This window comes from Corvus kubaryi, unplaced genomic scaffold (assembly GCF_017639235.1).
Source record: "Corvus kubaryi isolate FWS band 111438036 unplaced genomic scaffold, C.kubaryi_AGA036_p1.0 37300, whole genome shotgun sequence".
Taxonomy (NCBI): Eukaryota; Metazoa; Chordata; class Aves; order Passeriformes; family Corvidae; genus Corvus; species Corvus kubaryi.
In genome coordinates, this window is record NW_024581093.1 from 7,642,128 (window position 1) to 7,665,985 (window position 23,858).

General features: G+C 47.8%; 1 protein-coding gene across 3 annotated transcripts in view; it reads right to left on the minus strand.

Annotated features, from left to right (window-relative positions):
- NECAB2 (N-terminal EF-hand calcium binding protein 2) overlaps window positions 1-19,444 on the minus strand; it is a 90,443-nt gene extending 70,999 nt beyond the window's left edge. The window contains exon 1 of one of the 3 annotated variants that reach the window (XM_042027440.1): window positions 19,426-19,444. Coding sequence is in view for 1 of the 3 variants with exons in the window: in XM_042027437.1 (XP_041883371.1) it covers window positions 5,065-5,262 (198 nt within the window). In the remaining 2 variants the exon portion in view is untranslated. Of the gene's footprint in view, window positions 1-5,064; window positions 5,313-19,425 lie in introns of those variants that run through there. The other 2 variants (XM_042027437.1, XM_042027438.1) reach the window with 2 other exon arrangements.
- Window positions 19,445-23,858: the final 4,414 nt, after the last annotated feature.

Below are 23,858 nucleotides of genomic sequence, written 5' to 3' on the forward strand. Positions count from 1 at the left end.
TCTTGACACTTCCTTTGGAGAAAAGGTTTTACATCAGGTATGGCCTTTAGTTCTCTAACTTGAGGTATCAGAAGGAATTTCCTTTCCTACAGCCTCACTCTGTTGCTCCTTCTAGCAATAATGTGAGAAAATAACGAATGAATGTCACTTTGGACTATCTTCTTAGACATTCTCAGGCTAATGAGCATTCCCTGTGCAAGGAGAAAGGCTTTATTTTGGTGTTTCAGTAAGGAATATGCCATTGGTGTGGAAATACTGTCCCATCTGCAGTGGTTCCCCACAAAACAAGGCTGCTGCAGAACTCCAGGTCTCTGGGCATTTTTGCACTTCAAAGCAATCTTTCTTCTTTTTCCCTTCTTCCCCAAGAGAAGAGCAGCTGACACCATGTCCCAGCCTCTGCTTTCACTCTTACCTTCTCTTTAGACTTTACCTAGCTGTCCTAAATAAAAGTTGCACAAGAAAGGTAAGAGTTGCATCTGATGTTCTGACCTGCTGATGTTCAGCACTAGAAGTTACTTTTCCGTTCAGCTTCATTTCAAGCACCCATTTCCAAAGCCCTGAAGATCAGAGGAGAGCAGGATGGACTCTCCTGTGTGATTATGTACCTTGCACTGAGCAATTCCTGAACGAAGAGAGCCTGGCCTGCCCTGGCCCTCCTCTCCAGCTGTGCCTGCAGGCACGTCTCAAGGGAGAAATATCAAACCATAGATTTCACAAAGAGAGGATTAAGGAGGAGGAAAATAGCCCTCTGAAATAGTTCACTCAAAGTGAGAAGGTAAACAAGGACAAATGAAGGGGAATGAACCAACCTTTAAAAAAAATCCCAACAAACAAAATGAAAACAGAAGGAAAAAGATCAAAACAGAAGAGATTGAGAAGGGATTCCTGGGATTCCTGTGGCTGCAAGAGCCTTGCTATTAAGAACTGCATTGGAAATCCTGTTGTTGACAAAACAGTTGGAAAACTGGCGGTTCTGGATCTATGTTTGGAAATGCACCATTGGCACAAATCAAACTCTCTGTATCTTCTATCCAGACACCTCACTCAATCCCATGGGGCTGAAGAAGCACAAACAAGGTTTGGCCACATAAGAGAGGGTGAAAGAGAAGCCATAAGAAGGAGAGATGGATTTGAAATTATCTTTCAATCTGTCAAAGAATAAAAAAGTCAGATCTGGGTCAAAACTAGTTTTTAGCAAAATACAGGGTAGATAAAGCAGAAAGCTTCATCTGACCTGCAATGAATGGAACTGTATTCTTCAGGAGTGTTTAAAATAAAGCCAAAAATCAATGCATTTAGTCCCCATCGGCAAGAAAGGAGGCAGGGAGGCCAGTGCTGCTTGGGGCTCACAGTCCTGCCGTGGGGATGCTCACCCATAGCCAAGGCTGATCCCTACTTTAGATGCCAAGCAGGAGATGAGCTGTGAACCAGATGGAGCATCTTCACTTGCAGCTGCTGTGACTGGCCAGGCCTCACATGCTCTGGAGTTCACACCTCTGCTGTCAACACAGGCTTTTGGCAGTGACAGGAAGGCAGGAAGAGATGAGCAAGGACAGTTTGTCAGCCAGCTCTGAAGTACTCCCAGACAGAACAATACCTGCCCAGACATTTCCTATGCCTTGAGAGGTATCCACCTCAGCTCTGTATTGCACGTGCACTCATCCACGCTCAGCAAATACGATCTCACACTGGCTTAGCCACAGAGAATATACACCCACATAATACATCCTCCTTTTCATAAGTGTTGTGACATTGAGGATTTTTTCTTGACTGGAAATGCCACCATCTCCACATGTGGATTGGAGCAGCACTGTGACAGTTTTTAATAAAGGGAGTTTGTCCTCATGGGTGCAGAAAGCATTGGATATCCAGTGTCCACCCACAGTGTCTGGTGTGAGTGGGAATACCTGCAGCAGATTGCACATGCTGCCAGCCCTGAGTCTTGGGCTCTTGCAGCTGGAGCAGACCCAGAGAAGGCACCTGAGGGTGGGCACAGGATGGGTACAGACCCCTTGCTCAATCCCAACCCCTTATGATGATTTGACCAATGTCGTAAGAGCTGACCATTCAATTCAAAGTGATGTTTTCCTGGTTCCTAGAGTGACACATCACCTCCACTTGTTCCACTATCATCACTAAAGAGCATCTCTCATTCCATGGTTTTACTTGCTGCCTATTTTTGGTAATGCTTAGGACTTAAGTATCTTCATTAGATTTTTACCAGGGTTCTGGTAAAAATCTGCAACTTCAGCTACTTTTACATTTGGAAACCTATAGCTTTGAGTTGAACTAGTAAACATAATTCAACCTTTTTTAATTCTTTACCTAAAAGGCCAGAGGCAAAATAAAAGAAAAACATCAAAGCCAGCCCAAAGTTAAGATTCATCTTCCAAGTGGCAGTAGCCAGGTTGTTGGCAGAAGACATCTTACCCCCTTGTTGCGTTTTGTTGTTCTTCAGCCCTCAGTTTTGCCCCACAACACCTCAGTTGTGTCTCTTTGGTGGAAAGAACACAGGGAACTTTGTTCTGACACACCAGCCACTCTCATGGAGGAGTCAGAACAAGAACACTGGGGATGGATGAATTAAAAGGAAGCCAGAAGAGGAAGACATGACTAAGATACTATTAGTGTCAGAGCCATTTTATCTAATTCATAACCAAACCCAAGCTTTCCCCTCCTCCCCCAGCCCCCAAGGACCTGCCTACATAGCACACCAGCTCATGAAAACGTGTTAGCTAAACATAAAATCTTACAGGTCTTTTGCTTCATCCTCCCCCACCGAGAAGCTGCACTGCTGCGTGGCTGGGACTCACTGCTTCCCCAGCACATCCATCAGCAAAAATGTGAAGAGTTAGATGGAAAACAGGTTACCATCCTTGAGCGTTCAGCGGGCTGCCTGTTACTTTCATGCTAATGTGTGAAAATTAAGCTAAATACGTGTTCCTGTGTTTAAACCCTTTGTATGAAAGGGGGGTCTTGCAGTGCACTTGAAGAGCCCATTACAGTGAAGCTACAGCTTCAATTGGCATTCCTATTGTGCCTGGAGAAAAAGGAAAAAATCAAGTTCTAAGGAAGGAGGGGAAAAAGAAACCCTAAACCCTCAAATCTTACATTTCCAGAATGCATTTCTACTTTCAGCAGGTGAGAAAGGGCTCCCAGTACCATTGTGAAAGGGAAAAATGATCAGGAGCTGCACACCCAGCTCTATTGTACTTCCCACTGAAATAATACAATGCTCTACTGTGTTTCCCATTCTGAAAGTTCATGTCTCTTTTCCTAAGCTCAAACCTCAAAGTGGAAAAAAAATCACTTAAAGATAGTAAAATCGAATGGATAAGATATCATTTTGGTGGCAAAACACTCCTAACTAAAGAAACCTCATACATAAATTTAATGTATGAATTTTGCTTCCTAATTGCATTTATGCTCTGAAACTCAGATTTCCAAATTGTTGTGAAATTTTGGCAATTTCAGGGCAGATTGAAAAACAAAACAAACCAAAACAATCCAACAAAAATTGGGAAAAACCCCAGGAACTCCCCCCCGAACAAGTTAACTTAAAAGACATAATGGTGTGAGTTGCACTCATCCTCTGTTTTCCCTGGAAGCTCATTCCCCCAGCCTGCAGCTGCCCCCTGCCAGCCCCTTCCACTCGGCAGGGTCATCCTTCAAGTGCTCTGCGCTCTGACCTGCTTTTGGTAACCCACTGGAGACAATGGTGCCTCAGGGAACCAAAACGCCTTTCAGCTCAGGGTGCTCAGGGATGGAATGAGTTTCGGACTCTCCAGCCCATGGCAATGCCTACGGGTTCAGCAAATTATTTGCAAAATGCAAGGGCTTGCCTGGAAGAGCTACTACTGCCTATCCTATCTGTGAGAGAGCATGAGTTATCCTTTACTACAGCCAATGCCTCAGTAGTTTATTTTTGCTTTCACTACTTTTTTTTTTTTTTTTTTTAGCTAGGAGATAGCAAAACAGAGGATCTATGTGTTTAATTACTGGATACTGCAGAAAGACTGTAATTACACCATTTGCACTCTGGCTGATTCCACCCCATTCTCCCAATTGATTTAAGTGCAAACAGCCTCGTTAGCTCCCTAATCAGAAAGTCTAAAAATACAGCAATCGAGGCACTAAGCACATCCCTACCAGTCCCCCCAAACCAGAATTAAGGATCTACAGAGCATCCTCATCCCAGCTGGTCGAGGGGATGCAGGACCTGGGAAAAAGGCTGCAGAACCTGGGGTGCACACCCACGCTCAGCCTGTTCAGAGTGTGCAGGAAACAGGGTGCACCCCAGTGCCCAGCCAGCCCAGAGAGTTCAGGATCCTGGCAAGGAGGTGAAGGATACAAGCTACATCTCCATGCCCAGCCTGTAAAAAAAAGGTGCAGGACTCAGGAATGGAGGTACAGGATCCAGGACTGCACCCCATGCCCAGCCCAGTGCAGAATATGCAGAACCAAGGTGCAGCTTCTTCCCAGCTGTCCCAGAGAGTGCAGGGCAAGGGGACATGGGACCCAGGCTGCCCTGACAATCTAGTAGGTGCAGCATCTGGACAAATGGGTGCCAGACCCGGGCTGCAACCTCCTGCCCCAGGCAGTGCAGGAGGATCTGGAAAGGGGTTGCTGATTCTGGACACCCCTACATCCAACCAGCCCGAGAGATGCAGGACCTGCTCCGCATGCCATTCCCAGAATCCGAGAAATAACCCTGATGCCAAGCTGTTCGCGGGATGCAGGTCCGGGGTGCACCCCGTGCCCGTGCAGCCTGTGCTTGCAGGGAAGCAGAGAAGCCGGGCTGCAGCCTCTTGCCCAGCTGGTCCGGGAGATGCTGGACCTGGGAAATACCGGCGGATCCCGAGGGGCTTGAGCGGGTGCGGGACAAGGGCAAGAGGATGCTGGACACCCACACCCACCCAACTGGGGACTGCAAGACCCGGGGTCCAGCCCGTGCCCGCCGGTCCAGGGAGCGCAGGACGAGAGGAACATCCCCGCTCCCGAGGCGGTGCGCGACGCGGGCGGGGGGAGGCAGAAGCTGGGATGCGGGATGTAGGGAACACTCACATCGAGGATGACGGAGGTGCCCTTCCTCTGGGCGGCGGCGGCGCCCGGGGCGAGCAGCTCCCGCTCGGCGAGGCCCTTGTCGCCCATCCTGCAGGCCGCCCAGCGCAGCAGCCCGTCCAGCCCGCGCAGCGCCGGCGCCGGCTTCCGCAGCAGCTTCTGCACCCCGGCCCGGCAGTACCGCGCTGCCTGCTCGCACATCGCTCAGCCCGGCCTCATCCCGCCGCCGGGACTCCCCCTCCTTCTCCTCCTCCTCCTTCTCCTCCTCCCACAGCCGCTCGGCGGGCAGCGGGCGGGTCCGCGGGGGGACCCGCGGGGGATGCTGCCCGAAGAGCAAGGGGGGACTTTTGGGGTGGGGGTAGGTCAGCCCCCCGGGCTCCAACACAAACCACCCTTCTAGGCATTTTATGTCTGACAAGACTATATCCATGTTCTCTCCCCTCCACAGCCTCTCTACCCCCACAACAGATGTTAGCAACTCTTCGTTGCTGGAAAATAAAACTTGCCCCTAAACCCCTATCCCTACTCCAAAAATTCCCTATTCAATGAATAGTCAGTGATTCCAGGTGGGATATTGCCACATCTGTGGCTACAGCAGTAACCACAGTGCTCATCTGGAAAATATTCCTAGCCCTGTAATTCTGTATTGTGAGGATATTCCTTTGAGATACTCCTGTGCTCAGCCTCACAGGTCACGATGTAGACTTGCAGTAGAGGCAATAAGACTTCTGGACAAAATGGCACTAAATAATTTCATTTCCCACTCCACACTTGAGCTCCCACAGTTTGAGTTCAAACCCAGGAAGGCACCAAAGCAGGAGAGCTCAGACTCAGTCACACTTGGAGGTTTCCCCAGAGTTCTGGAGTAGCCACATCCAGAGCCTCTCCAGGCAGCTCCAGAGGACTTCATGACCCACCAGGGCCATGTCCCCAGATTTGAAAACCCCTGTCACAGGAGCCAGCATGCTCAGCACCACCTGCAAGCATTGCATGCTTCCCACACTGAGTCCTGTGCCTCCAACCAACAGCAGGATCGCTCCAAAAGGCCTGACCAACCACTGCTTTAAGTGAAGCAAACAGCAGTAAATTATTTCTTTCAACAGAGCTTACACATTGCAGTTCACCAGAACCCAGACCCTCAGAAAAGCCTACCTGGAGGAATTATTTAGCTGCTTCTTCTAACCACCCATCTTTATTCAGGTAAATTAGGGTGAAACTTCTGTGTTTGAGGTGACAGGTGGAGAATGTGCATTTCCCTCTCAGCTGCTGCTCAAAGAAAAGTGAGTGGGAGCCCAGTCCGTTCTGCTGGATTACATGGATAATAGCTGGAAGCTCTTGAAAGGCTTTTAAACAAATGGGGCACAGAGAAGCCTAGCAGTAGGTCAGGACACCCAAAGGCTGAGCCCCTCTTCACCAAGCTCTTGCCTTTCAAGGTTTCCTTCTCCAGCAACACAAAATTCATGAAGGAAAACAGAGGAACTTCAGGGGTTTTATGTTGGTTCATGGAGGCTGTGTGGAGCACTTCAATGGCTTTGTGTTCATTCATGGGGATGCTCAGAGCAGGCTGGTGTACAACCCAACCACCACTCAATTCGCATTCACACCTCACAGCAAAGAGAAGCCAAGACATATTTTGTCCTCCTTGCCATGAAGTGGTGCCAATCTCCTGTACCCCTCACAGTCAGAACTACTCTGCTCTTTTGTACTTGTACAGTGCTCAGATTATTCACATCCTTCTTTCTCCTTTAGACATCCCTCCACTAAATGGCTGCTTCAGACTGGATTGATCACACCCAGTTTAGGATTACTATATATGCTTGCTAATTAAAACTATTGACTGAACAAATTTAGAAGTAAGGTTCTTTGAATTTTCCTTTCTATTTACCATGAAGATTCACTACTTGGATTTGAATTTTTGGGTTATTCCTGTGCTTTTGTCAAAAACAGTTCTTGCTACTGTCAAAACCAACTCTATGACATTTGAATACTCATTTTTCGTACTAAATAGATTTAGATAGAAAAAAATTCTGCCATTCTACATTAGGAAGAAGCCAATAACTTGTACTGGGCTGTGCTGCTCAGGGCTGTTTCCAAGTTCCCATAAGGCTGAAGTCTCTCTTTGAGGAAAAAGTGGGAGACTGTTGCTACTTATCTGAGCCAGGTGAGGAAATGAGGAAACAGAGCAACCCTCAAGGCATATGCTGGTGCCAGCCCGTGCCACAGCACAGCTGAGGGCAGAGGCACAGACCTCACGTTGAACTCTGTGTGCCAAAATTCATCCCCTGCTTCCTGCCAAGGGAGATGGGACACTGCTTGTCCTGTGCAAATAAACACAACTGCAGCCAAGGCATCAGGGCTCTGCCAACCTCTCCCACCATCCTGTGTGTCTGGTCATGGCACTGACCCCGGCAAGCAGCCATCAACCAGGGCCAGAAGAAGAAACCAAACAAGTGATGGACAAGTGGAAACATCAGGATTTACTTGACTCTTTAGCTGCAGCTCCTGGACATCCAGCACACTTATTGCTCTTTAATTAAAGGTGGAGAGAGCAGGACCACCAGCAGCCACTGGCTGCCCTGAAAGCTTTATCCATAATGCAGATGCTGAGTGGCATAGGAATAAATAGAGAGAAGAGAGAGAATGCAACCAACAGGCACAGTTAAATGCAGGCAAAGTGCATCCCTGGGAAAGCAGCAAGCATTAATTACACGTTCTGGTAGGCTCAGCGTGGTCAGGCCATGTGGTGCCCAAGGACAGCAGAGCCCAGCGTGCAGCACAGTCCCAGACCCGCTGGCATTTTGCTCCTCACGCTGTGCTGCAGGCAGAGAGCTCCAGCCCTGCCTGGCAGAGGAAGGGAGAGCTGCAGGGGAAAGGCAGCAGCTGCTGCTCCACCTTCCCTGCCCCAACATTTAACAGTGAGCCTCCCCACTGCTGCGCTGGCTGGACACACGCGTTGTTCCAGACCTCTACAGTGTTATAAATGATGGATCAGTTGGACAGGAAGGTTGTTGAAGACTGTGAGAGATCAGACCTATTCTCTCTCACTCCCAGCTCCAAGTTCAGAAACTCTGAGATCTCAGAAAAAGACTTTTGCCAGTCCAGTTTCAAGTCTGATGTTGACCTGACAATGCTTTTTGCCTGGTGGGCCTGGAGCTCAGCTTCTGGTGGCAGTAAGCCACAAACACTGGCTTACTGCTACCACTGACAATGTTTGCTCTACCAGATTTCATATGGGGCTTATTCAGGTGCTACATCCAGTATTTTCCAGTGACTTCCAGAAAGACTTGGAGCAAATGCACAAACCATGTGCTGTAATTTCAGATGAGAGGCCATCTGAAAAACACAAGGGCTCCTCTGAAGGAAAGGTCCGAGAGGAGCAAAAGTCCTGCCCACACCCCGGCGTGGGAGGCAGAGGCAGCAGCTTTCATCTCCCCTTTGAATTCTGCCTTCTCCCCCCATCCCTCTGCCCACAGCAGGCAGCTTTATTTAATTAAAAACTTCCAACAGGCAGGACCTGCAGCCTTGCTTGGTGCAAAATGTCACGTACAGCTTACTAATATTTACTAATGACTGAGGGATTGAGGTTAATGCAACAGTTCAATGGCAGGAAGAGGAAATGGCAGCCCTGTCAGAGAGATGGGAATTTGGCAGAGCAACCTTGTTTGCCCAGCCTGGAAGCTGAAATGACATTTTAGTCCCTCTATTAACTTATGTTTATTATAATGCAGCATGTAATCACCAGGTGATTCTATAAAAAAACTGTATATCCCAGCTTGAAAATGTCACACTGCCAACAGCACCATGGTAACTCACCAGTCTGAGCTGAAGAAGATACAGGGAGACCACGTCCACGTGCAGTGTGTTAACTCCTAAAAACACAACAAACCCCCTCCCCTCTTCAAGCTGAAAGGAGCTGAGCTCATGGTTCGGTAACACAGCTTGCCCACACACTAAAGAAGTATCAAGTTCACCTCAGTCGCTGGGATCACAGGTTTCTGACTCGGGCCCTGCAATCAGGGATTGTAAAAGCTTCAAATGCACCATTTTATGTCAGGTTGATCTTAAAGAGCCGAATTCTTGTTTAAGACAAGATGTGGACTCATACTTTGAATACCTCCAGAGTGTCTTCCAACCATGGTTACCCTAACGAGACAAAAACCTCTCTTTTCAAGTAGTCCTGCATCCAAACATGCCTCCCACTCCAGGACCAGCCAGCACTGCAGCCAAGGGGGGAGCAGGCAGGTCCAGCACAAGGTGAGAGAGCCTGATCTTTCTTGAGGAATTACTCAGCCCACCCAATGCACCCAACAGCTGCAAATGGAGACCAGGCACAGCTGGAGAGTTCTGGTTATTGTTGCTCATTATCCTAAAGGCAGAGATATCCAGGAAACCTGGTAAACAGGAATTACAGGGACTAACCTCACCATTAAATAAAACTCATACAGCATTAGGACATCACAGCTCTCAGAAGTCCTGACTTCCCCAGAGCTCTGAGGGGGTTCTCCAGAGAAATATGAGAATTTGTCACCGTAAGAAAAAAACAATTTTTGAAAATAAAATAAAAAACAAAGCTCTAATTCATAAGAGACTCACCTTCCAAGACACACACAAGCTCATCCTGGAGAAGGCCTAGGAGCTGTGTGGCTTCTCCAAACCCCTCAGCAGCAGCACAGCTCCTGACTGGGTTGGGCAGCCTGTAAAATTCAGGACACCTGGGCTGGGGCCCCCACATCAGCTCCAGACATGGCCTTCAGTCCCCAGGGATCCTGCCACCATTCAGTGGACACCTCAAAACCCGAATAATATTATAGCCTTTTAGTTATTCTGAGGTGCAGGAATGTAGGCAAACAGTGGCTAAAGACCTTCTGCTGATGGCTGCTAAATAAATTCAGAGGGTGGCAGTTGGTTTTGTTTTGGTGTTGGCTATTAAGGGACATTACTTAGCTCTGTTGTTTTGGTAATTGAGGAAATGAACATTTAACACCCAAATTAGCACACCCTTGATTAAAGTTAAAGGCCACTGGCTCGATAGAGCTCGTGATTGTGGATTTGAAGGGAAGAGCTACAGTAACGTTTCTTGCAGTTTTATTACTTATAATAGCATTCATGTAAAGCAGACTAAAATATTTTCTCCTTCAATATGTAGTTGAGGTCAGAACTATTAAGGACCCTGGAATAAGCTAATCCACTTCTTTGCTTTCAAAATTACCCTTTGTTTCTTGTGCCCAGTACACCTCATTTCAGATCATATATAACAGTATGAAACGCATGGAACTGGACAATTACAGACTTTCAGATCTCTAAACCTTTGTGTGAGCATGACCACCAATTTAAAAATGTTTCAGTTATTGCACCTAAATAAAATATCGCCTCTTCATAACCAACCTCCCCAATTACAACATAAACCTGATAATCTGCACTGTTTTAATGGTCGAAATGTGTCTGCGAATGTGTTGAGATCAGAGCTATCAAGCTTCTTCATAACAAGAGTGGGCAGGGAGGGACTGGCACTTTTCCCATTGCGTATACCCTTTGTAATTAATTTCTAAAGTAATTTCCTCCTTTGCTCGGCAGATATCATCTCTGACTGCATTTGCGGGGGGAAAGAAGATCTCCCCAGTTTATTTCTGACAATAAATACAGTTCATTAGTTTTCAGTAAGTAAAATCTGACAGCTTTCAAAGAAAGCGGGACTCCCTCTGGGGTTCCCAGTACAGGCACGGTGGCAAAGCCCAGGCAGAGGGAAAGGCACAGGGGGCGTGGGCAGGACACTGGCCAAGAGCTGCCCCAGGGGATGCACAGTTTAGAGAGGTATAATACAAACCTTTCTTATTCTTAAGATATTTAGCCTGTGGCTAAAGCTGTGAACACATGGAGGTTATTCAGAAGGGCACAGAGCTTGCCGGAGGATTCCTTTGCCTGCGGCACTGCTCTCTGTCCTCAAAGGGATGCTGAAACCGCACGACAGGAGTGATTTGGGCACAAAACCCGTGCCCAGAGGGACTAAACCCACAAACCAGGCTTGCTTCACACAACTCAGCACCCCAGTGGAGCCCGAGGGTGGGACCCCCTGACCTGCTCTGCGGGTGACCGGAGGAGGGCTTGAACGTGCAAATGCTGTGCTGACCCCCAGGGACTGCTTGAGCAGCGGCTGGGTGGCTGCGATTTGCCCTCAGGGGACACCAGAAGTTTTGCTTGGCTCCAGGGCTTGCTAGTGGCTGTACCCCTAGATGGGATCCCCAGAGCAAAGGCTCACTGCCACAAACACGTGTGGACAAACACAGCAGCAGCCGGGGGAGAGGTCTGCCAGGTGGTCTCCAAAGGATACTCACTGCAGCTCCAGCAGTGAACTGGTCTTTCAGGTACAGACCATCAGTTTAGCAGCACACTCAATGCTGTTCCTTACTGCTCAAGCACCGGGCACATTCATTTTCCCTCCAGCGTTTTATTTGTCCTTATTTGCTGTCCTCAAAGTGACAGACCCGGGGAAATTATTTATATCTTACACTGCTCCCATAATTATTCACCAAGAGTTTGGGAGGCTTACTGCTGGACACACACACACACACAAGTCACTTCATGAGCATGTTATTGGGTTTCCTGGCTGTGCAGCTATTTTAAAATGCTGCTGTGGTTGCCGCTTTGGGATCAAACTCATGTAATTTAATGGGTTTCACTGAGATATCAACAGGCCCTCAAGGCAGATATCGATTTCCCACAACAAAGGGCTGCTCTTGAAATAATTTAATGGGATCACCAAGAAGTGACTTTGAGCTGCAGGTGCTGATGGAGGTGAGCTTGCTGGGATGTCATGGAAAATGACGCCCAAAAGCAAGACAGCCCCTGACCCAGAATTCCCAGGGGAGCATGGAGACAGGCAGTGAAGCAAGTGCCTTGCCCTCATAAATTCCCTTCTGTCCCATAAAGCCAGAACTGGAAAAGGGCCACCTTCATCCAGTGGTTGTCACCCTCATGGAAATGTCCCTCCTGCAGCCTGTGCAGCACCAAAGGCTGCACATCCACAGCATGGAGTGCAAGGACATCTAGTGCCTGATGCTGAGGCTGCAGGGAGGCTCTGGGCTACAGCAGAGTGTGGTTTTCTGGTGGCTTATCCCCTCACAGCAATAAAAAGTCCCCTTGGGGCCAGCCCCAGCAGTGCTCTGGAGAATGGCATTCGGGCAGGAGGGTCACTGTGTGGCTCTGACATGAGTCTCAGCTGTCTGCAACATCTGGGGCTTTGTCTCTGAGCTGGAGCTCCCCCCATGCCCCCATGCCTGGAGCAGTGCCTCTGACCTGCCCAGTCTGGGCAGCTTTGGGTGTTCTCCCAGCTGGGCTTTGACACACACGGCTCCCATGGTAGTGCAGGTAACGCAGCATGGCCGAGAAGGATAGGACAGTTGTGTCTTCATCTGCTTACAGTGCTCAGCTTTCTACTCCTCTGTCAGTTCTGTGACCTTCTCAAAGCCTGGCACAGGTCCAGTGCCCTACCTGACTGCTGCGTTTGGGGATGGAGATGACCACACAGTTTGCGGCACGAGAAACCAATCTTGTTTTCAAAGGACATTCTCCCGTCCAAAGCTATCCATAGAAAAGTTGGTGAATTAAAGCTGCTTGGGCAACACAAACAGCACTTGTCAAGCCCTTGTACAGCAGAAATACCAAATATCTGAGGATAATCTAAGTTGTTGACAGTTGAAGAAGGTGGACAATCAAGATGTCAAAACAACCTCACGGGGACAAAAGGTCAGAGCATCGCAGATTGACACGGGCAGTCTGGGCACGAAGTGTGTTTACCTGGTACCTGCACTGCTGATGTCCCTGCAGAGCCTTGGGACATGGGATGGCAGCAGGGAGGGCAGGAACCCAGCTGAGCCTAACCACATGCTGCGGCCAAGGTCAGAAACTCATCACACCGAGGTGCTGCCAGCAGATGTTCCTGCCCACTGTCCCCTCCTTAGGCAGCAGCCCTCACTCTGGAAAAGAGAAATTTTCTTTAAATGAGAATTGGAGAGGACAGTTAGAGATACGGAACGTCCCACTGGGCCATGCACTTCAACAGAGAACCTGGAATAATTACAGGTTTAAGCTGTCTGAATCTAGCCCATCCCCACAGGTAGGGATGGATCCCTTCGTGCTTTAAAGGACATTTACGCTATAGAAATGAGCCTGAGTCCCAGCGAGCACAATAACCCCTCATCTGGGGGCTGCTGAGTTCTGCAGTCAGGAGAGGGAGCTGTGCTGCTGCGGGACGGACACAGGGTCACCTCAGAGAGGGTTGCAATACTGTCTCCAAACAGTCCTTGCAGCATAATGTTCTTTAAATATTGCTTTAAAGAGATCTTAATTAATGCATCACCTTCTTTTTTTTTTTTTTTAAGTTGTCTTCCCCTCTCTTTTTGGAAGTTTAAAAATCCATAGCTATTCACAAAATTGGTGCAAGTTTGTGAATAACTTCAGACCCCCTGAAAATCACCTTTTTAACTAGCTTGCTATCCCTGTCTCAGTGCTGCCCTGCTTGCACAAAGCCTCTGTGTGACATCCCAACATTCCTGAGCATCCTTAGGGATGACATCCCACCTGTCATCCTTTTACCAAAATGTAAGATCCCAGCTCTGACCTTCCCACTTGCAGCTGCATTCTGAGTCACACACACACAGGTTTTATCCTTTTAGTTGGGGTTTCAACATACCTTCACAAGCCTGAATAATTTTTCCCAGCAAAACCTGTCCTGACAGCTTTACCACCCTATGCAAGTCCAGATCAGTGTTCTGGGATTGACATGACAGCTAAATCACCTCCCTGAAAACATGTCTGTACAGTCCATGGCCAGATAATTACATAACCCCATGTCCAAGTTATTCTGATGGAGACAATCTCCACGTCATTTCTGTGCAAATGCCCTGAGCATCGCTGGCAAAGCCTGGGCTGGCTGCTCCTGCTGCCAGGCCAACGTGCCAAGCCCTCAGCCCAGCAGAGAACAGCAGCTTCTCAGGGCTGCCAGGCACAGATTTGCAGAGAAAACCCTCTTCCAGCACAAGTGGGAGATATCTGGAGGGGTTTACCCTTCCTCTGTCTGCTACCTAGTGATTTCAGATGGCAAGACACAGTGTGGCAATTAAACTCAGGTAGCTTCAACTTTGCAACTTCTGGAAGACCACGGGAAAAAGATCCAAAACAAATCTCAAATTTAAGTGATACAAGAGCTATCAGGTCTTTTACCAATTTAGGTGTGCTTGATAAACCATATATTTTTGTAGGAGATGACGCTGAATGAGACACTTAGCAGAAATATGAAGTCAATTATTTATCACCTCCCCTCATTAAAATGGCAGAAATAGAGCTATTAAATGAAACCTCACTAAACTTGTAAGTACAAAGGACTCCTAGGTCACACAGGTTGTCCAAGCTCATTGAAGCAAGCTCAGTTTCAAATTTCTTCATGGGGTTCCTTAGCACCAGCTCTCACACGGTAGAAGCCTATTCCTCCTGACAGACACCAGGAGGTGTGAGCACTGGGCAGGATGCCTGGCACCAGGACACAAGGCTCTCTGTTGAGAGATCTGCCAGCAGTTTTCTTCAGGTGCCACTTCAGGTTTGTGAAGAGTGGCTCTATTAAATAGCAGCTTGTGTCCAGGGCTTCAGAAATAGAGAAATCTTAAACTGCAACGAGATGAACTATCTGAATCTCTCTTTGGTTTTCTTCCTGGCAAAGAAAACAATGCTTATTGGTTGCATCCATAGGTTGTTTTGGCTCCTCATTTGGGTTCCCCTTTTTTTCTGAGCAATTTTAGAGGGATTCCTACAAGGCACCTCACCTGCTGTATCCAGAATAAATCTGTCACCTTGCAGTAATGTTTCTGCGGATTTCTCTGCCAGGTGCACACTCTGAGTCACAGCAGATTTACTGCTTCACTTTTGCCTCCAGGTTTATGGCAAGTGATTCCAGAAGCCCGTTCTATATTTGAAAACCATTCCAGCAGACAATCAGTTCAGTGCTCCTGTCCTTTATGGCTGTGGAGCATTCCTCGCTGTTAGTATCAAACTTGTAAAAAAAATCCAGAGCTGTTTGTTTTATAGCATTCCAGGGCACCTTAATGGCCTGTTGTAAACATCAAGTACATAAAGAATTTGATTGCAGCAGAGAGATGTGAGTCTCCCAACCACCACTCCTGAGAGGAGCAGGCATGTTTGGTCCTGAAGAACCAGCAGGCTGGAGGACACTGGGACTGTTGACTTGGGGAAAGGTAGAGCAGGACTGGGAGAGGCCACAAAGACTGGTGAAAAGCACCCAGGCACCTGTGGGGCCCCTGAGTGAGGCCAGCTGGGCTGGCCAACAATGCACTGACTGTGTATTGCTGGGACTAATCTTGTTGCTAGGAAATTCAGGGGCTGGGGAGATAAATTATCAAAAAGTGCCAGAGACTTTTGGTTGGAAAGTCTCTCCAGGTAGCCAGCTGGGGCCCCCAGTTCTTAAAAAGGATGTGGACCTGCTGGAGCCTGTCCAGAGGAAACAACAATGATCAGAGACTGGAGCACCTCTGCCATGGAGACAGACTGAGAGAGTTGGGCTTGTACAGCCTGGAGAAGGGAAGGCTCCAGGGAGACCTTAGAGCCGTTTCCAGTACCTAAAGAGAGTCCAAGAGAGTTGGAGAAGGACTTTGGACAAGGGCCTAGAGTGACAAGATAAGGGGGAATGGCTTCAAACTGATAGAGGAAAGGGTTAGGTTGGACACTAGAAAGAAACTCTCCCCTGTGAGGGTGGTGATGCACTGGTACGGGTTGGAAGCTGTGGATATCTCTGGAATTTTTCAAGCCCAGGTTGGATGGGGCTTTGAGCAAAGTGGTCCAGTAGAAGCTGTCCCTGCCCATGGACAGGCTTTGGAACTAGATGATCATTAAGATCCCTTCCAGTCCAAGCCATTCAAGGATTCTGTGGTGATTCTACAACTCTGTAAAATGGTTATATGGGTGTTGCTGGGTTATTGACCCATCCCCTTCCTCAGTCCTATTTTAGGACATATTCAGTTGTGCGGGCAAGATCTGTGCTGGCAATCACAACATCCCTGACAGCAGAGCTGCCTCCTACACCCCCCAACACAGACACCAATGCTCATCTCCCCTGGCAGGCTGCAAAAAAGCATTGGATGCTCCATTTTTAAGGCAAAATACCAAAGCTTTGGCTAACAGAATAGTCCCATATGTTTCTGAGTGCTCTTGCCAAGGAAGGTTTTCTCAAAGACTTTTGGCAATGGGCTTCTGACAACATAATGCCATCCCATATTCATCCTCTTCCTGAACTATGGGCTGTCCATGCCCAATCTTGTGGTGGTTCACATGCCAACATCATAAACAGCCCTCACAATATGATGTGCTTGGATGACAGCCTTGCCCAGTATCAACCACAAAATGCTCAGAAGCATGGGCAGAGCCCAGCTCTGACAGCGGATTAGGTACTGCCAGGAGGCTGGATTTGGGGCTGTTCCTTACACAAGCAAACAGTGATTGCCTTTAATATTCACTGAAATACAAGCACCAGCTTGCACCAGGACATCTTTACATTGACTCTCAGGTAGGAGGGGAGCTGGCTGGGGGCTGGGGCTCGGCAGTCCCACCCTGGGCAAGCAGGCTGCCATAAACACCATCCTGTGCTCCCTAACCCAGCACAAGGATGCTCATCTGTGCTCTGCACTGAGGGGTTCTTGGTGTAACTAATGTTCACAGCAGCTGAAAACAGAGAAGATAAAGGCACCTGTGCCTTCCACAAAGGCCTCTTTGAACACACCACCTTCACATGTCAGTGAAGCACTGCCCTTCCAGGAGGTATTTCCCAAAATATCTGCCCTTCCCAGACTAACAATACAGCAGGGATCAGCTTTATCCAAGGGCCATATGGCATTGGTGAAGGGCAGTTAAGCAGCCCTAGAAAATGTCCACCTTTAATTAAAAACACGATCATTTCCCAGCTCCCTGTAATAATATCACTACTCCTCCTCCACAAATGTGCTGCATTTCTCATCCAAAGGAGAGCAAGCAAGATGCAGCCCATGCCCAGCAGGTTTCTGCCTCAGCAGCAGCAGAGTGGTACATGGAAGCAGCCTCCAAAGAGCCTTCAGCAGCTGCAGGGCCGCCCAGATGTTCCAGCCTAAATCCAAGGAAGTTTCCTCAAATAGTTCATTTTCTTCAGACTTTCCTCTTTTGGCCTCATATCTTTACTGTGCTGTTACAGATTTTCCTTCAGTTCCCTGTTCTGGATAACCCTATTTGCTAAACCAGGCATTGCCCATGCCTAGGACACATTGAATCCTTCTCACAGTTGGGGTGCCTGCCTGTGGCCACTGCAAGGATTTCTAAGCCAATCTTGGCTGGCTGTCAGGTTTCCTAGGATGGACTGTTTATTGAGAATGTAATTTCCATTTGTTATTGCACGAGCTGTCAGAAAAGAAAAAAACCCCAATACGTCCAGGTGAGTTTCAAGTCATGATACAAATGGACTGTCCTGATGCCTGAGCCCTCCCTGTATAATATAAACTCCAAACCAGGAGATAATTAGTAAAATAGCATCCTGACAAATCCGAGTATTAAGGAATCAGAGGAATATGGAAATCATATTTCTGTATAGAAAATGCTTAGTATTAGTTCTTTGACCAAGCAGGGGCCATTGGGACCTTCCAGCCTCACTGAGAATGTGGGGATCAGTCATTCATTCAGCCCTCAGCAGAACGATGCTGCTATTCCCTGTGTCAGAATTTTATCCCATGCATTTCCCTTATCAGTGCAGCGTTCAAAGGCTATTTGAACCACACACATGAGGAAAGGGGGAAATGTGGTTCATCTGTGATGATATTTGACAAGAGCCAGACCTTATTGTTTTAGCTGTGGGATTGCTTTCAAATTCCCCCAGTTCTCCTGACCTAACACTGACAAAGTGTCACATGCTCCACTTGCAAATGGGAATCTGCTCCAGCAGAGCTGCATCACTTCCTCTGCAATGAACCTTTTCCCAGTGGGACACAGGGGTATCCACTACATTGTTTAAAGGAAGAGGAAATTTTTGGAGAAAATGGATATAACAGAGCACAAAGAAGGTCGCAGGGGTCAGGCAGCCTGGGAATGGGCAATTCTACCTCCCTTTGGTTTGTTTTCCCTTGTTTCAGGATGAGAACATTTCACTTGGCCCGCTCTCATCCAGCTCTCCTGTTATGTCACATCCAGATTACTCAGTGGATGAGGTATTTGGAGTGTTACATCAGACAGATAATATTTGTTTATATAACTCGATCTTTTTCTCAGACTCGTGCTTCTCCAACTCCCCAAAAAACATTTATATAAATATTTATGTTTTCAGGAATGAGAACTTATATCAGCCTCAGGATGACAGTCATGTTCACTATAAATCAGTACAAGTGGTTGCTCCAGAGCCCCACAACATAGCCTGGGAACCTCTTTTTTTTCTTATAAACACCAGTTCATCAAACCTTGAATTATGCAGAGGAGGAAATCAGTTCTGGTGTAACACAATTCTGAAATTTGTCTCAGCCTTGAGATGGAGCACTAGCCCAAAAGGGGACCATAAATCCACCATAAAATGCCAGAGGTTACAGCATTCACTGCAATGTCTGAGGCTCTGCTCTAAGTCCCTGATCGAATGCTGCTTTCTGCCTCTGTTTTTAGTGAAACTTTTCCAAAAAGTCTTACTTTCCCCTCCGTGTAAAACAGAAGAAGGATTTTAAAGCTTTTCTTTTCAGAGGAGAAAAGCTTCTTGCTATTACACATTTGATCAGGTCAATCTATTGCAGAGGTTGCATCCTGCATGCTTTAATGCGCTGCCCCACGCCACCCTAGTTATACTCCAGCCAGCAAAAACAATGCCAGCAATTCACCCTCCTGACAAATCTCTTGCTCAAGTTTCATGAAGGTGCAATATGGGGCATGAAGGATGTTTTTGCAAGTAGGGTACCTCAGGCAGTGTCTATCACCTGTAATTCATTCACATGAAATGCCACCCTTCCCTCTCACTGCTCATGTGTCTTACTGTTTATTATCACCCTAATTTCCTGGGCAGAGATTCCATTACAAGAGCAGCATTTCCAGAAAAGCTGCTTCAGCAACTTCAAAGGGAATTTGGCAAACAGGTGCTGGAAAGGGCTCTGGGAAAATTTCAACAGCAACATCTGAGCTTGGAATCCTGTTCCCATCACAGTGCCCATGACTGGCTCTGCCCTCCCGGTCATGCTGACACCATCCTTCCCAACCAGCTGCAGAAAAACTGCTGAGGAGTGGATACCCCATGTATCCAGTTTCCCTTTCCTTGGATTTTCTGCTTGCAGACTCAGACCCTGTCAAACCTCTCCCATCTGCACTGACCCGAGTTCCAGGCAGACACCCACAGATGTCCTGGTGAGGGCTGCCCGCTCCAGGCAGGGCTGTCACTCATCCCCTCATGGGAGTGAGCCCGCAGCATATCCCACCCTCAGAGCTGCTCAGCAGCATCAGCTGTGAAATCCCTCCAGCCCTGAGCCATGACATGTCAGCATCTGCCAGTGCTGCTCATTTTCCCAGGCTGTGGTTTGATAAAACAGTAAATCCACCCCTGGCATCCCAGCAACCAGATTAGGTAAGAAAAAAATAGAAGAAAAAGAAAACTCAGCTGCACAGCACGAGGGATTCACATGGCATAAACTTTCCACCGTTCAGATTTGCTTAGAAACAACATTGCTACGTTAACCTTGTGCAACTTCACTTGTCATTCATCTTTTTTGCAGCCTCCATTGCAGCTTGGGGAGATAAATATCTCATCCCTCTCTGTGCCACAATGTCCATCACACACACCCCTGTTTCTCCCAGCTGGACAAGGCCTGGCAGGCCCTGTGTCCCTGTTGGTCCTCAAGCAGGATGCCCTGTGAGGGATGGGCTGAAAGCCCAGGGTGCTTTCAGGGCACTGCAGCCACTGGGGCATCTGAACTCAGCATCCCACCACTTTGTCATTTGCTTGGTTTGGCTAGACCTTAATGTTTAAACTGAAATGTCCATTTATTACTCCAGGAAAACACCAAGGACTTTTTTCTGGCATACAAATTCCCTGGCTTTTTCAGTAGAAAGATCTATTGGTTGGTTGATTAGTTTTGAAAGCTATCTATGCCTCTGAGACCTCTGCTGACTCCAAGTTACGGTAATGCTGGATAACTCGGGTATTAATGCCAAGTTGCTAATGAGGTTTGCTCCACTGGGCTGGCTCTTGAAAAGAATGAATGTTTTAGGCCTAAAACTGCCTGTGGTCTCATAAAAAAAACACAACTCTCCTGATTTTCTACTTATTTGCCATTAAAGGAACGATTCCATCCTGCCCTTTACTTGCCCTCTGGTTAAAGTTTGCCTCCCTGGCAAAGGGTTCAGTGGGTTACGAAAGCACAAACCAGATTTGGAAACCTACCCAATACAAAATCCCCAAATCTGCACTTTGTCATCAGCAGTAACTTTCCACGCCCACAACCCCTGTTGCACTGGCCCTTCACTCCCAGTCTGCATGAGCAGCTGTCTTACTGAGCAGAGCCCCTCTGAGCTGCCCCTGCTCTAGCGCTGTGCCCAACCCGGCTCTGTTTACCCCAGAGAGAGCTGGGCTGTGCTCAAACACCCTGGCCTGGCCATGGGGACTGCAGCCCCTTGCAGCTGCATCCCAGTCCAGAAAGGTGGTTCCTGCAGTTATTTTCCCAGCTTCTTCACTTCCGATGAGACCAAGATAAGGAAATTCACCTGCAGGGTCAATATCTTTAGTAAATAGTGCTGTCACCTTCCAGAGCAGGTTTCCCAGCTGGCAGTGATGCTGGTTAGGGAGCAGGGCCACGCTGCCTGTGCATGAGTGCTGCCTGGCTCAGGATTCCCCTTCTTTCCCTTGTTTCCAGCTTGCTGTGGAATAGACGTAAAACCAAGCAGAGCTGTTGACAGCGCTTCCAAGAAATGAATGCAACCAGAAAAAATTGGCCTGGAAAACAAAATCCATTCTGCTTCCTTTGCAAAAAGTTCATGAGGGCTGCCTGCTCTGCTCCTGTAAATCAATATATCTGTAGGTCCTTCTTCCCAAGCCAAGCCGTGTAACATGGCTGCCCATATGGAGCAGAAGGGTATATTCATACAGACAGAGGCAGAAAAGCTGTGAGATATTTTCCTTCTCATGCCACAGCAGAATCTCTCAGAATCTCTCTGAGCTGCACATCAAAAGATCCAAAACCTGGCCCTGAGGGCTTGTCCCCAGGAATGTCAAAGGAAACTCTTCCTGGACAGAGGATCCGTGCAGCTTTCCAGGCTCTGGCAGAAGGCAGGAGTCAGCCAACAATAGCAACAAAATTTGTGCTCCTTTTTCTTCCTCCCCACTTAGCTGCTCTCTGGCCAGGAGCTTTCTTCAATCTTCATGGCTTGCTTAAGGGCCCTGGAAGTCAGATATTTTTCCCTGGAGCCTCCAGGGTTGGTTCCACCTTGAATCCCCTTCTGCTAAAAGGCTCCCCCACACCATCCACTCCCCAAGTGCCCCCAGTTACCAGCAGCTTAGCACAGCCCCAGGAGCTGTCAGTCAGCAGTGACATGCTGGCTGCTGGCCTGCTCACAAATATCTGTATTTCGCAAATAAAGCAGGTTAATTTAAACCACCACAGCCTGCAACAGCCTGACAGCTCCCTAAGGGCCCTTATAAGTGAAGACTTAAGCAATCATTGGACTTGCAATTTATAATAATGCTCTGTAGACCTTTTATATAGAGCGGTCTGGCCAAGATGTGGCTGGGTTTAGTCCTGTGCTCAAAGACAGAAGTGCTGCCAAAAAAGTGAAGGCTGAACAATCAAAGGAGTTCCCAAGACTATCTTACTGAAATTATTTCAATTCAGGTGATACATAAAAGATGGCTCCTTTTAAAAAGAGGCCACCCTTCCCTTCATTTAAGAATTAAAAGCTCTCAATGAACATGCTCCGACATCTCACAAGACCTTCACCAAAGCAAAAAGCAGAAGCAGTAAGTTTGTACTTTAACTGCATAATAAATGTACCTGAGTTCAGACTCATACACTCAGTTCTGCCACACCCGCAGGCGAGTTTGAAACACATCAGCCCTCACTGCAAGGACTCACAAATACAATAAAATCAGAAAACCACAATTCTGTTTTTGTCTTGTTGGTAAACTTCAGATGTTTGTTTGGATTCTGAAGGTGTAATTTTCTATTGTTCCTGGCAAGTACCAGCAGGTCTCAGGAGCTTGTTCTGCAAGGATACAACTGGGGACCAAAGGAGGCTGAGGAGCTCTGAAGAAGGGAAAATGAGTCCCTGACATGGAGCCCCTGTTCTGGAGGGACTAGCATCACTTCTTAGCTGCAGCCAGAGCTACGTAGGAAAAAAAACAATCTGCTCTATCCAAACTGAGCTGATCAGGGAGTTGTTTGATGCTTCCCTGATGGACCTGCTCTGGTCACTGTGGCTGTGGAAGTTTCCCACTGGGCATCAGGGACAGGACACTGAATGACTCACAGGGCACAGAAGTGAGGCAGAGTGGTCTCCAGCGTTAAACACCCAGCTGGCTCAGCAGGGTAAGCTCCGGGCTGGCCTGAGCAGCAGCAATGGAAATGGGGGTGAAAGCATTTATGGTGTCACCGGACGGAGCTGCGTCACTACCGCAGGCAGAGCTCAGTTGTGCAGAGGGCCCAGGAGGAGACTGGTTCTATTCCTGGTCCTGTCACATGCTGCAGGTCAAGGTTATAATGCTCGGGTGAATTCCACTCATAACAAAGCCGGTATCTGTTGACTCTCACAGCTGATTGTTTTGGAACAATAATTCATAGTTGCCTCCCTGGATACAGAGAACTGAATGACAACTTGGATTACCAGCGCACAGCCTTGCCCTGAGGACCTGCAGCTGATGACTAAACCACCAATTCTGCTATTGAGATCCTCTACTTCGACATCCCTGGGGGCAGAATGTAGGATATTTTCTAAGCATCAATTGTGGAAAAACACTTCCCTTTCCTGTCCTGCATGGGGCAGGCAATTAGCTCGTCCCTCTTGGGCAGGAAAGGAGGTTATTTAAAACAGACACAGGAGCTCCCCCGACGGAAGCTCAGACTGCTGACCTAGTTAGGAGCTCTCCCATGCAGGGCAAATTACTTCAGCATAACACAATATGGGATGCAGGAATGATCAGCATGAACACCATGACTTTGATCTCAGTGATGGGAAGGGCAGCATTTCACTTGACACCAGTATTATGACCTTATTCCCAGCACATTCCAATGCCCCTTGTTTTTTCAAATGCTCTTTGGCTTCTGTTCTCCTCTTCATTTGCTTTTGAGACACGAAGATGTAGCCAAAACCAGTATTTTTAGAGAGGTGAGCATTGATCACTGAACTTTCTTCTAGCAAAGGTTAGCTGCAGAAGATCACAGAACCACATTATCCCTTCTCAGGAATGCCCATATTGCCAGGATAACAGAATCAGGGGGGAAAGTATCAGCTCATAAAGAGTAATGCTGCCAAAGAGAGGCCTGGGGGCATTGCCACCCCTCTGGTCAGTGAGCAATGACACAGCCCAAGAAACTCATTCCCTCCACCTTTCTGTGTTCACAAAATACTGAGGGCACTTCAATCTCAGTTTGCAGAGAAGAGCCGAGTATTGATGTTTTAACACATTGAACCAGATTCCTCTCAGAGCTGTGCAGTAAAAAAAGCCAAAATCACTAAATCTAGAGGCAGCGGATAAGCTGCAATAGGGACATTCAACTAGTAAAGGAAATACCCTACAGTTCTCAACAAAGGTGGTAAAA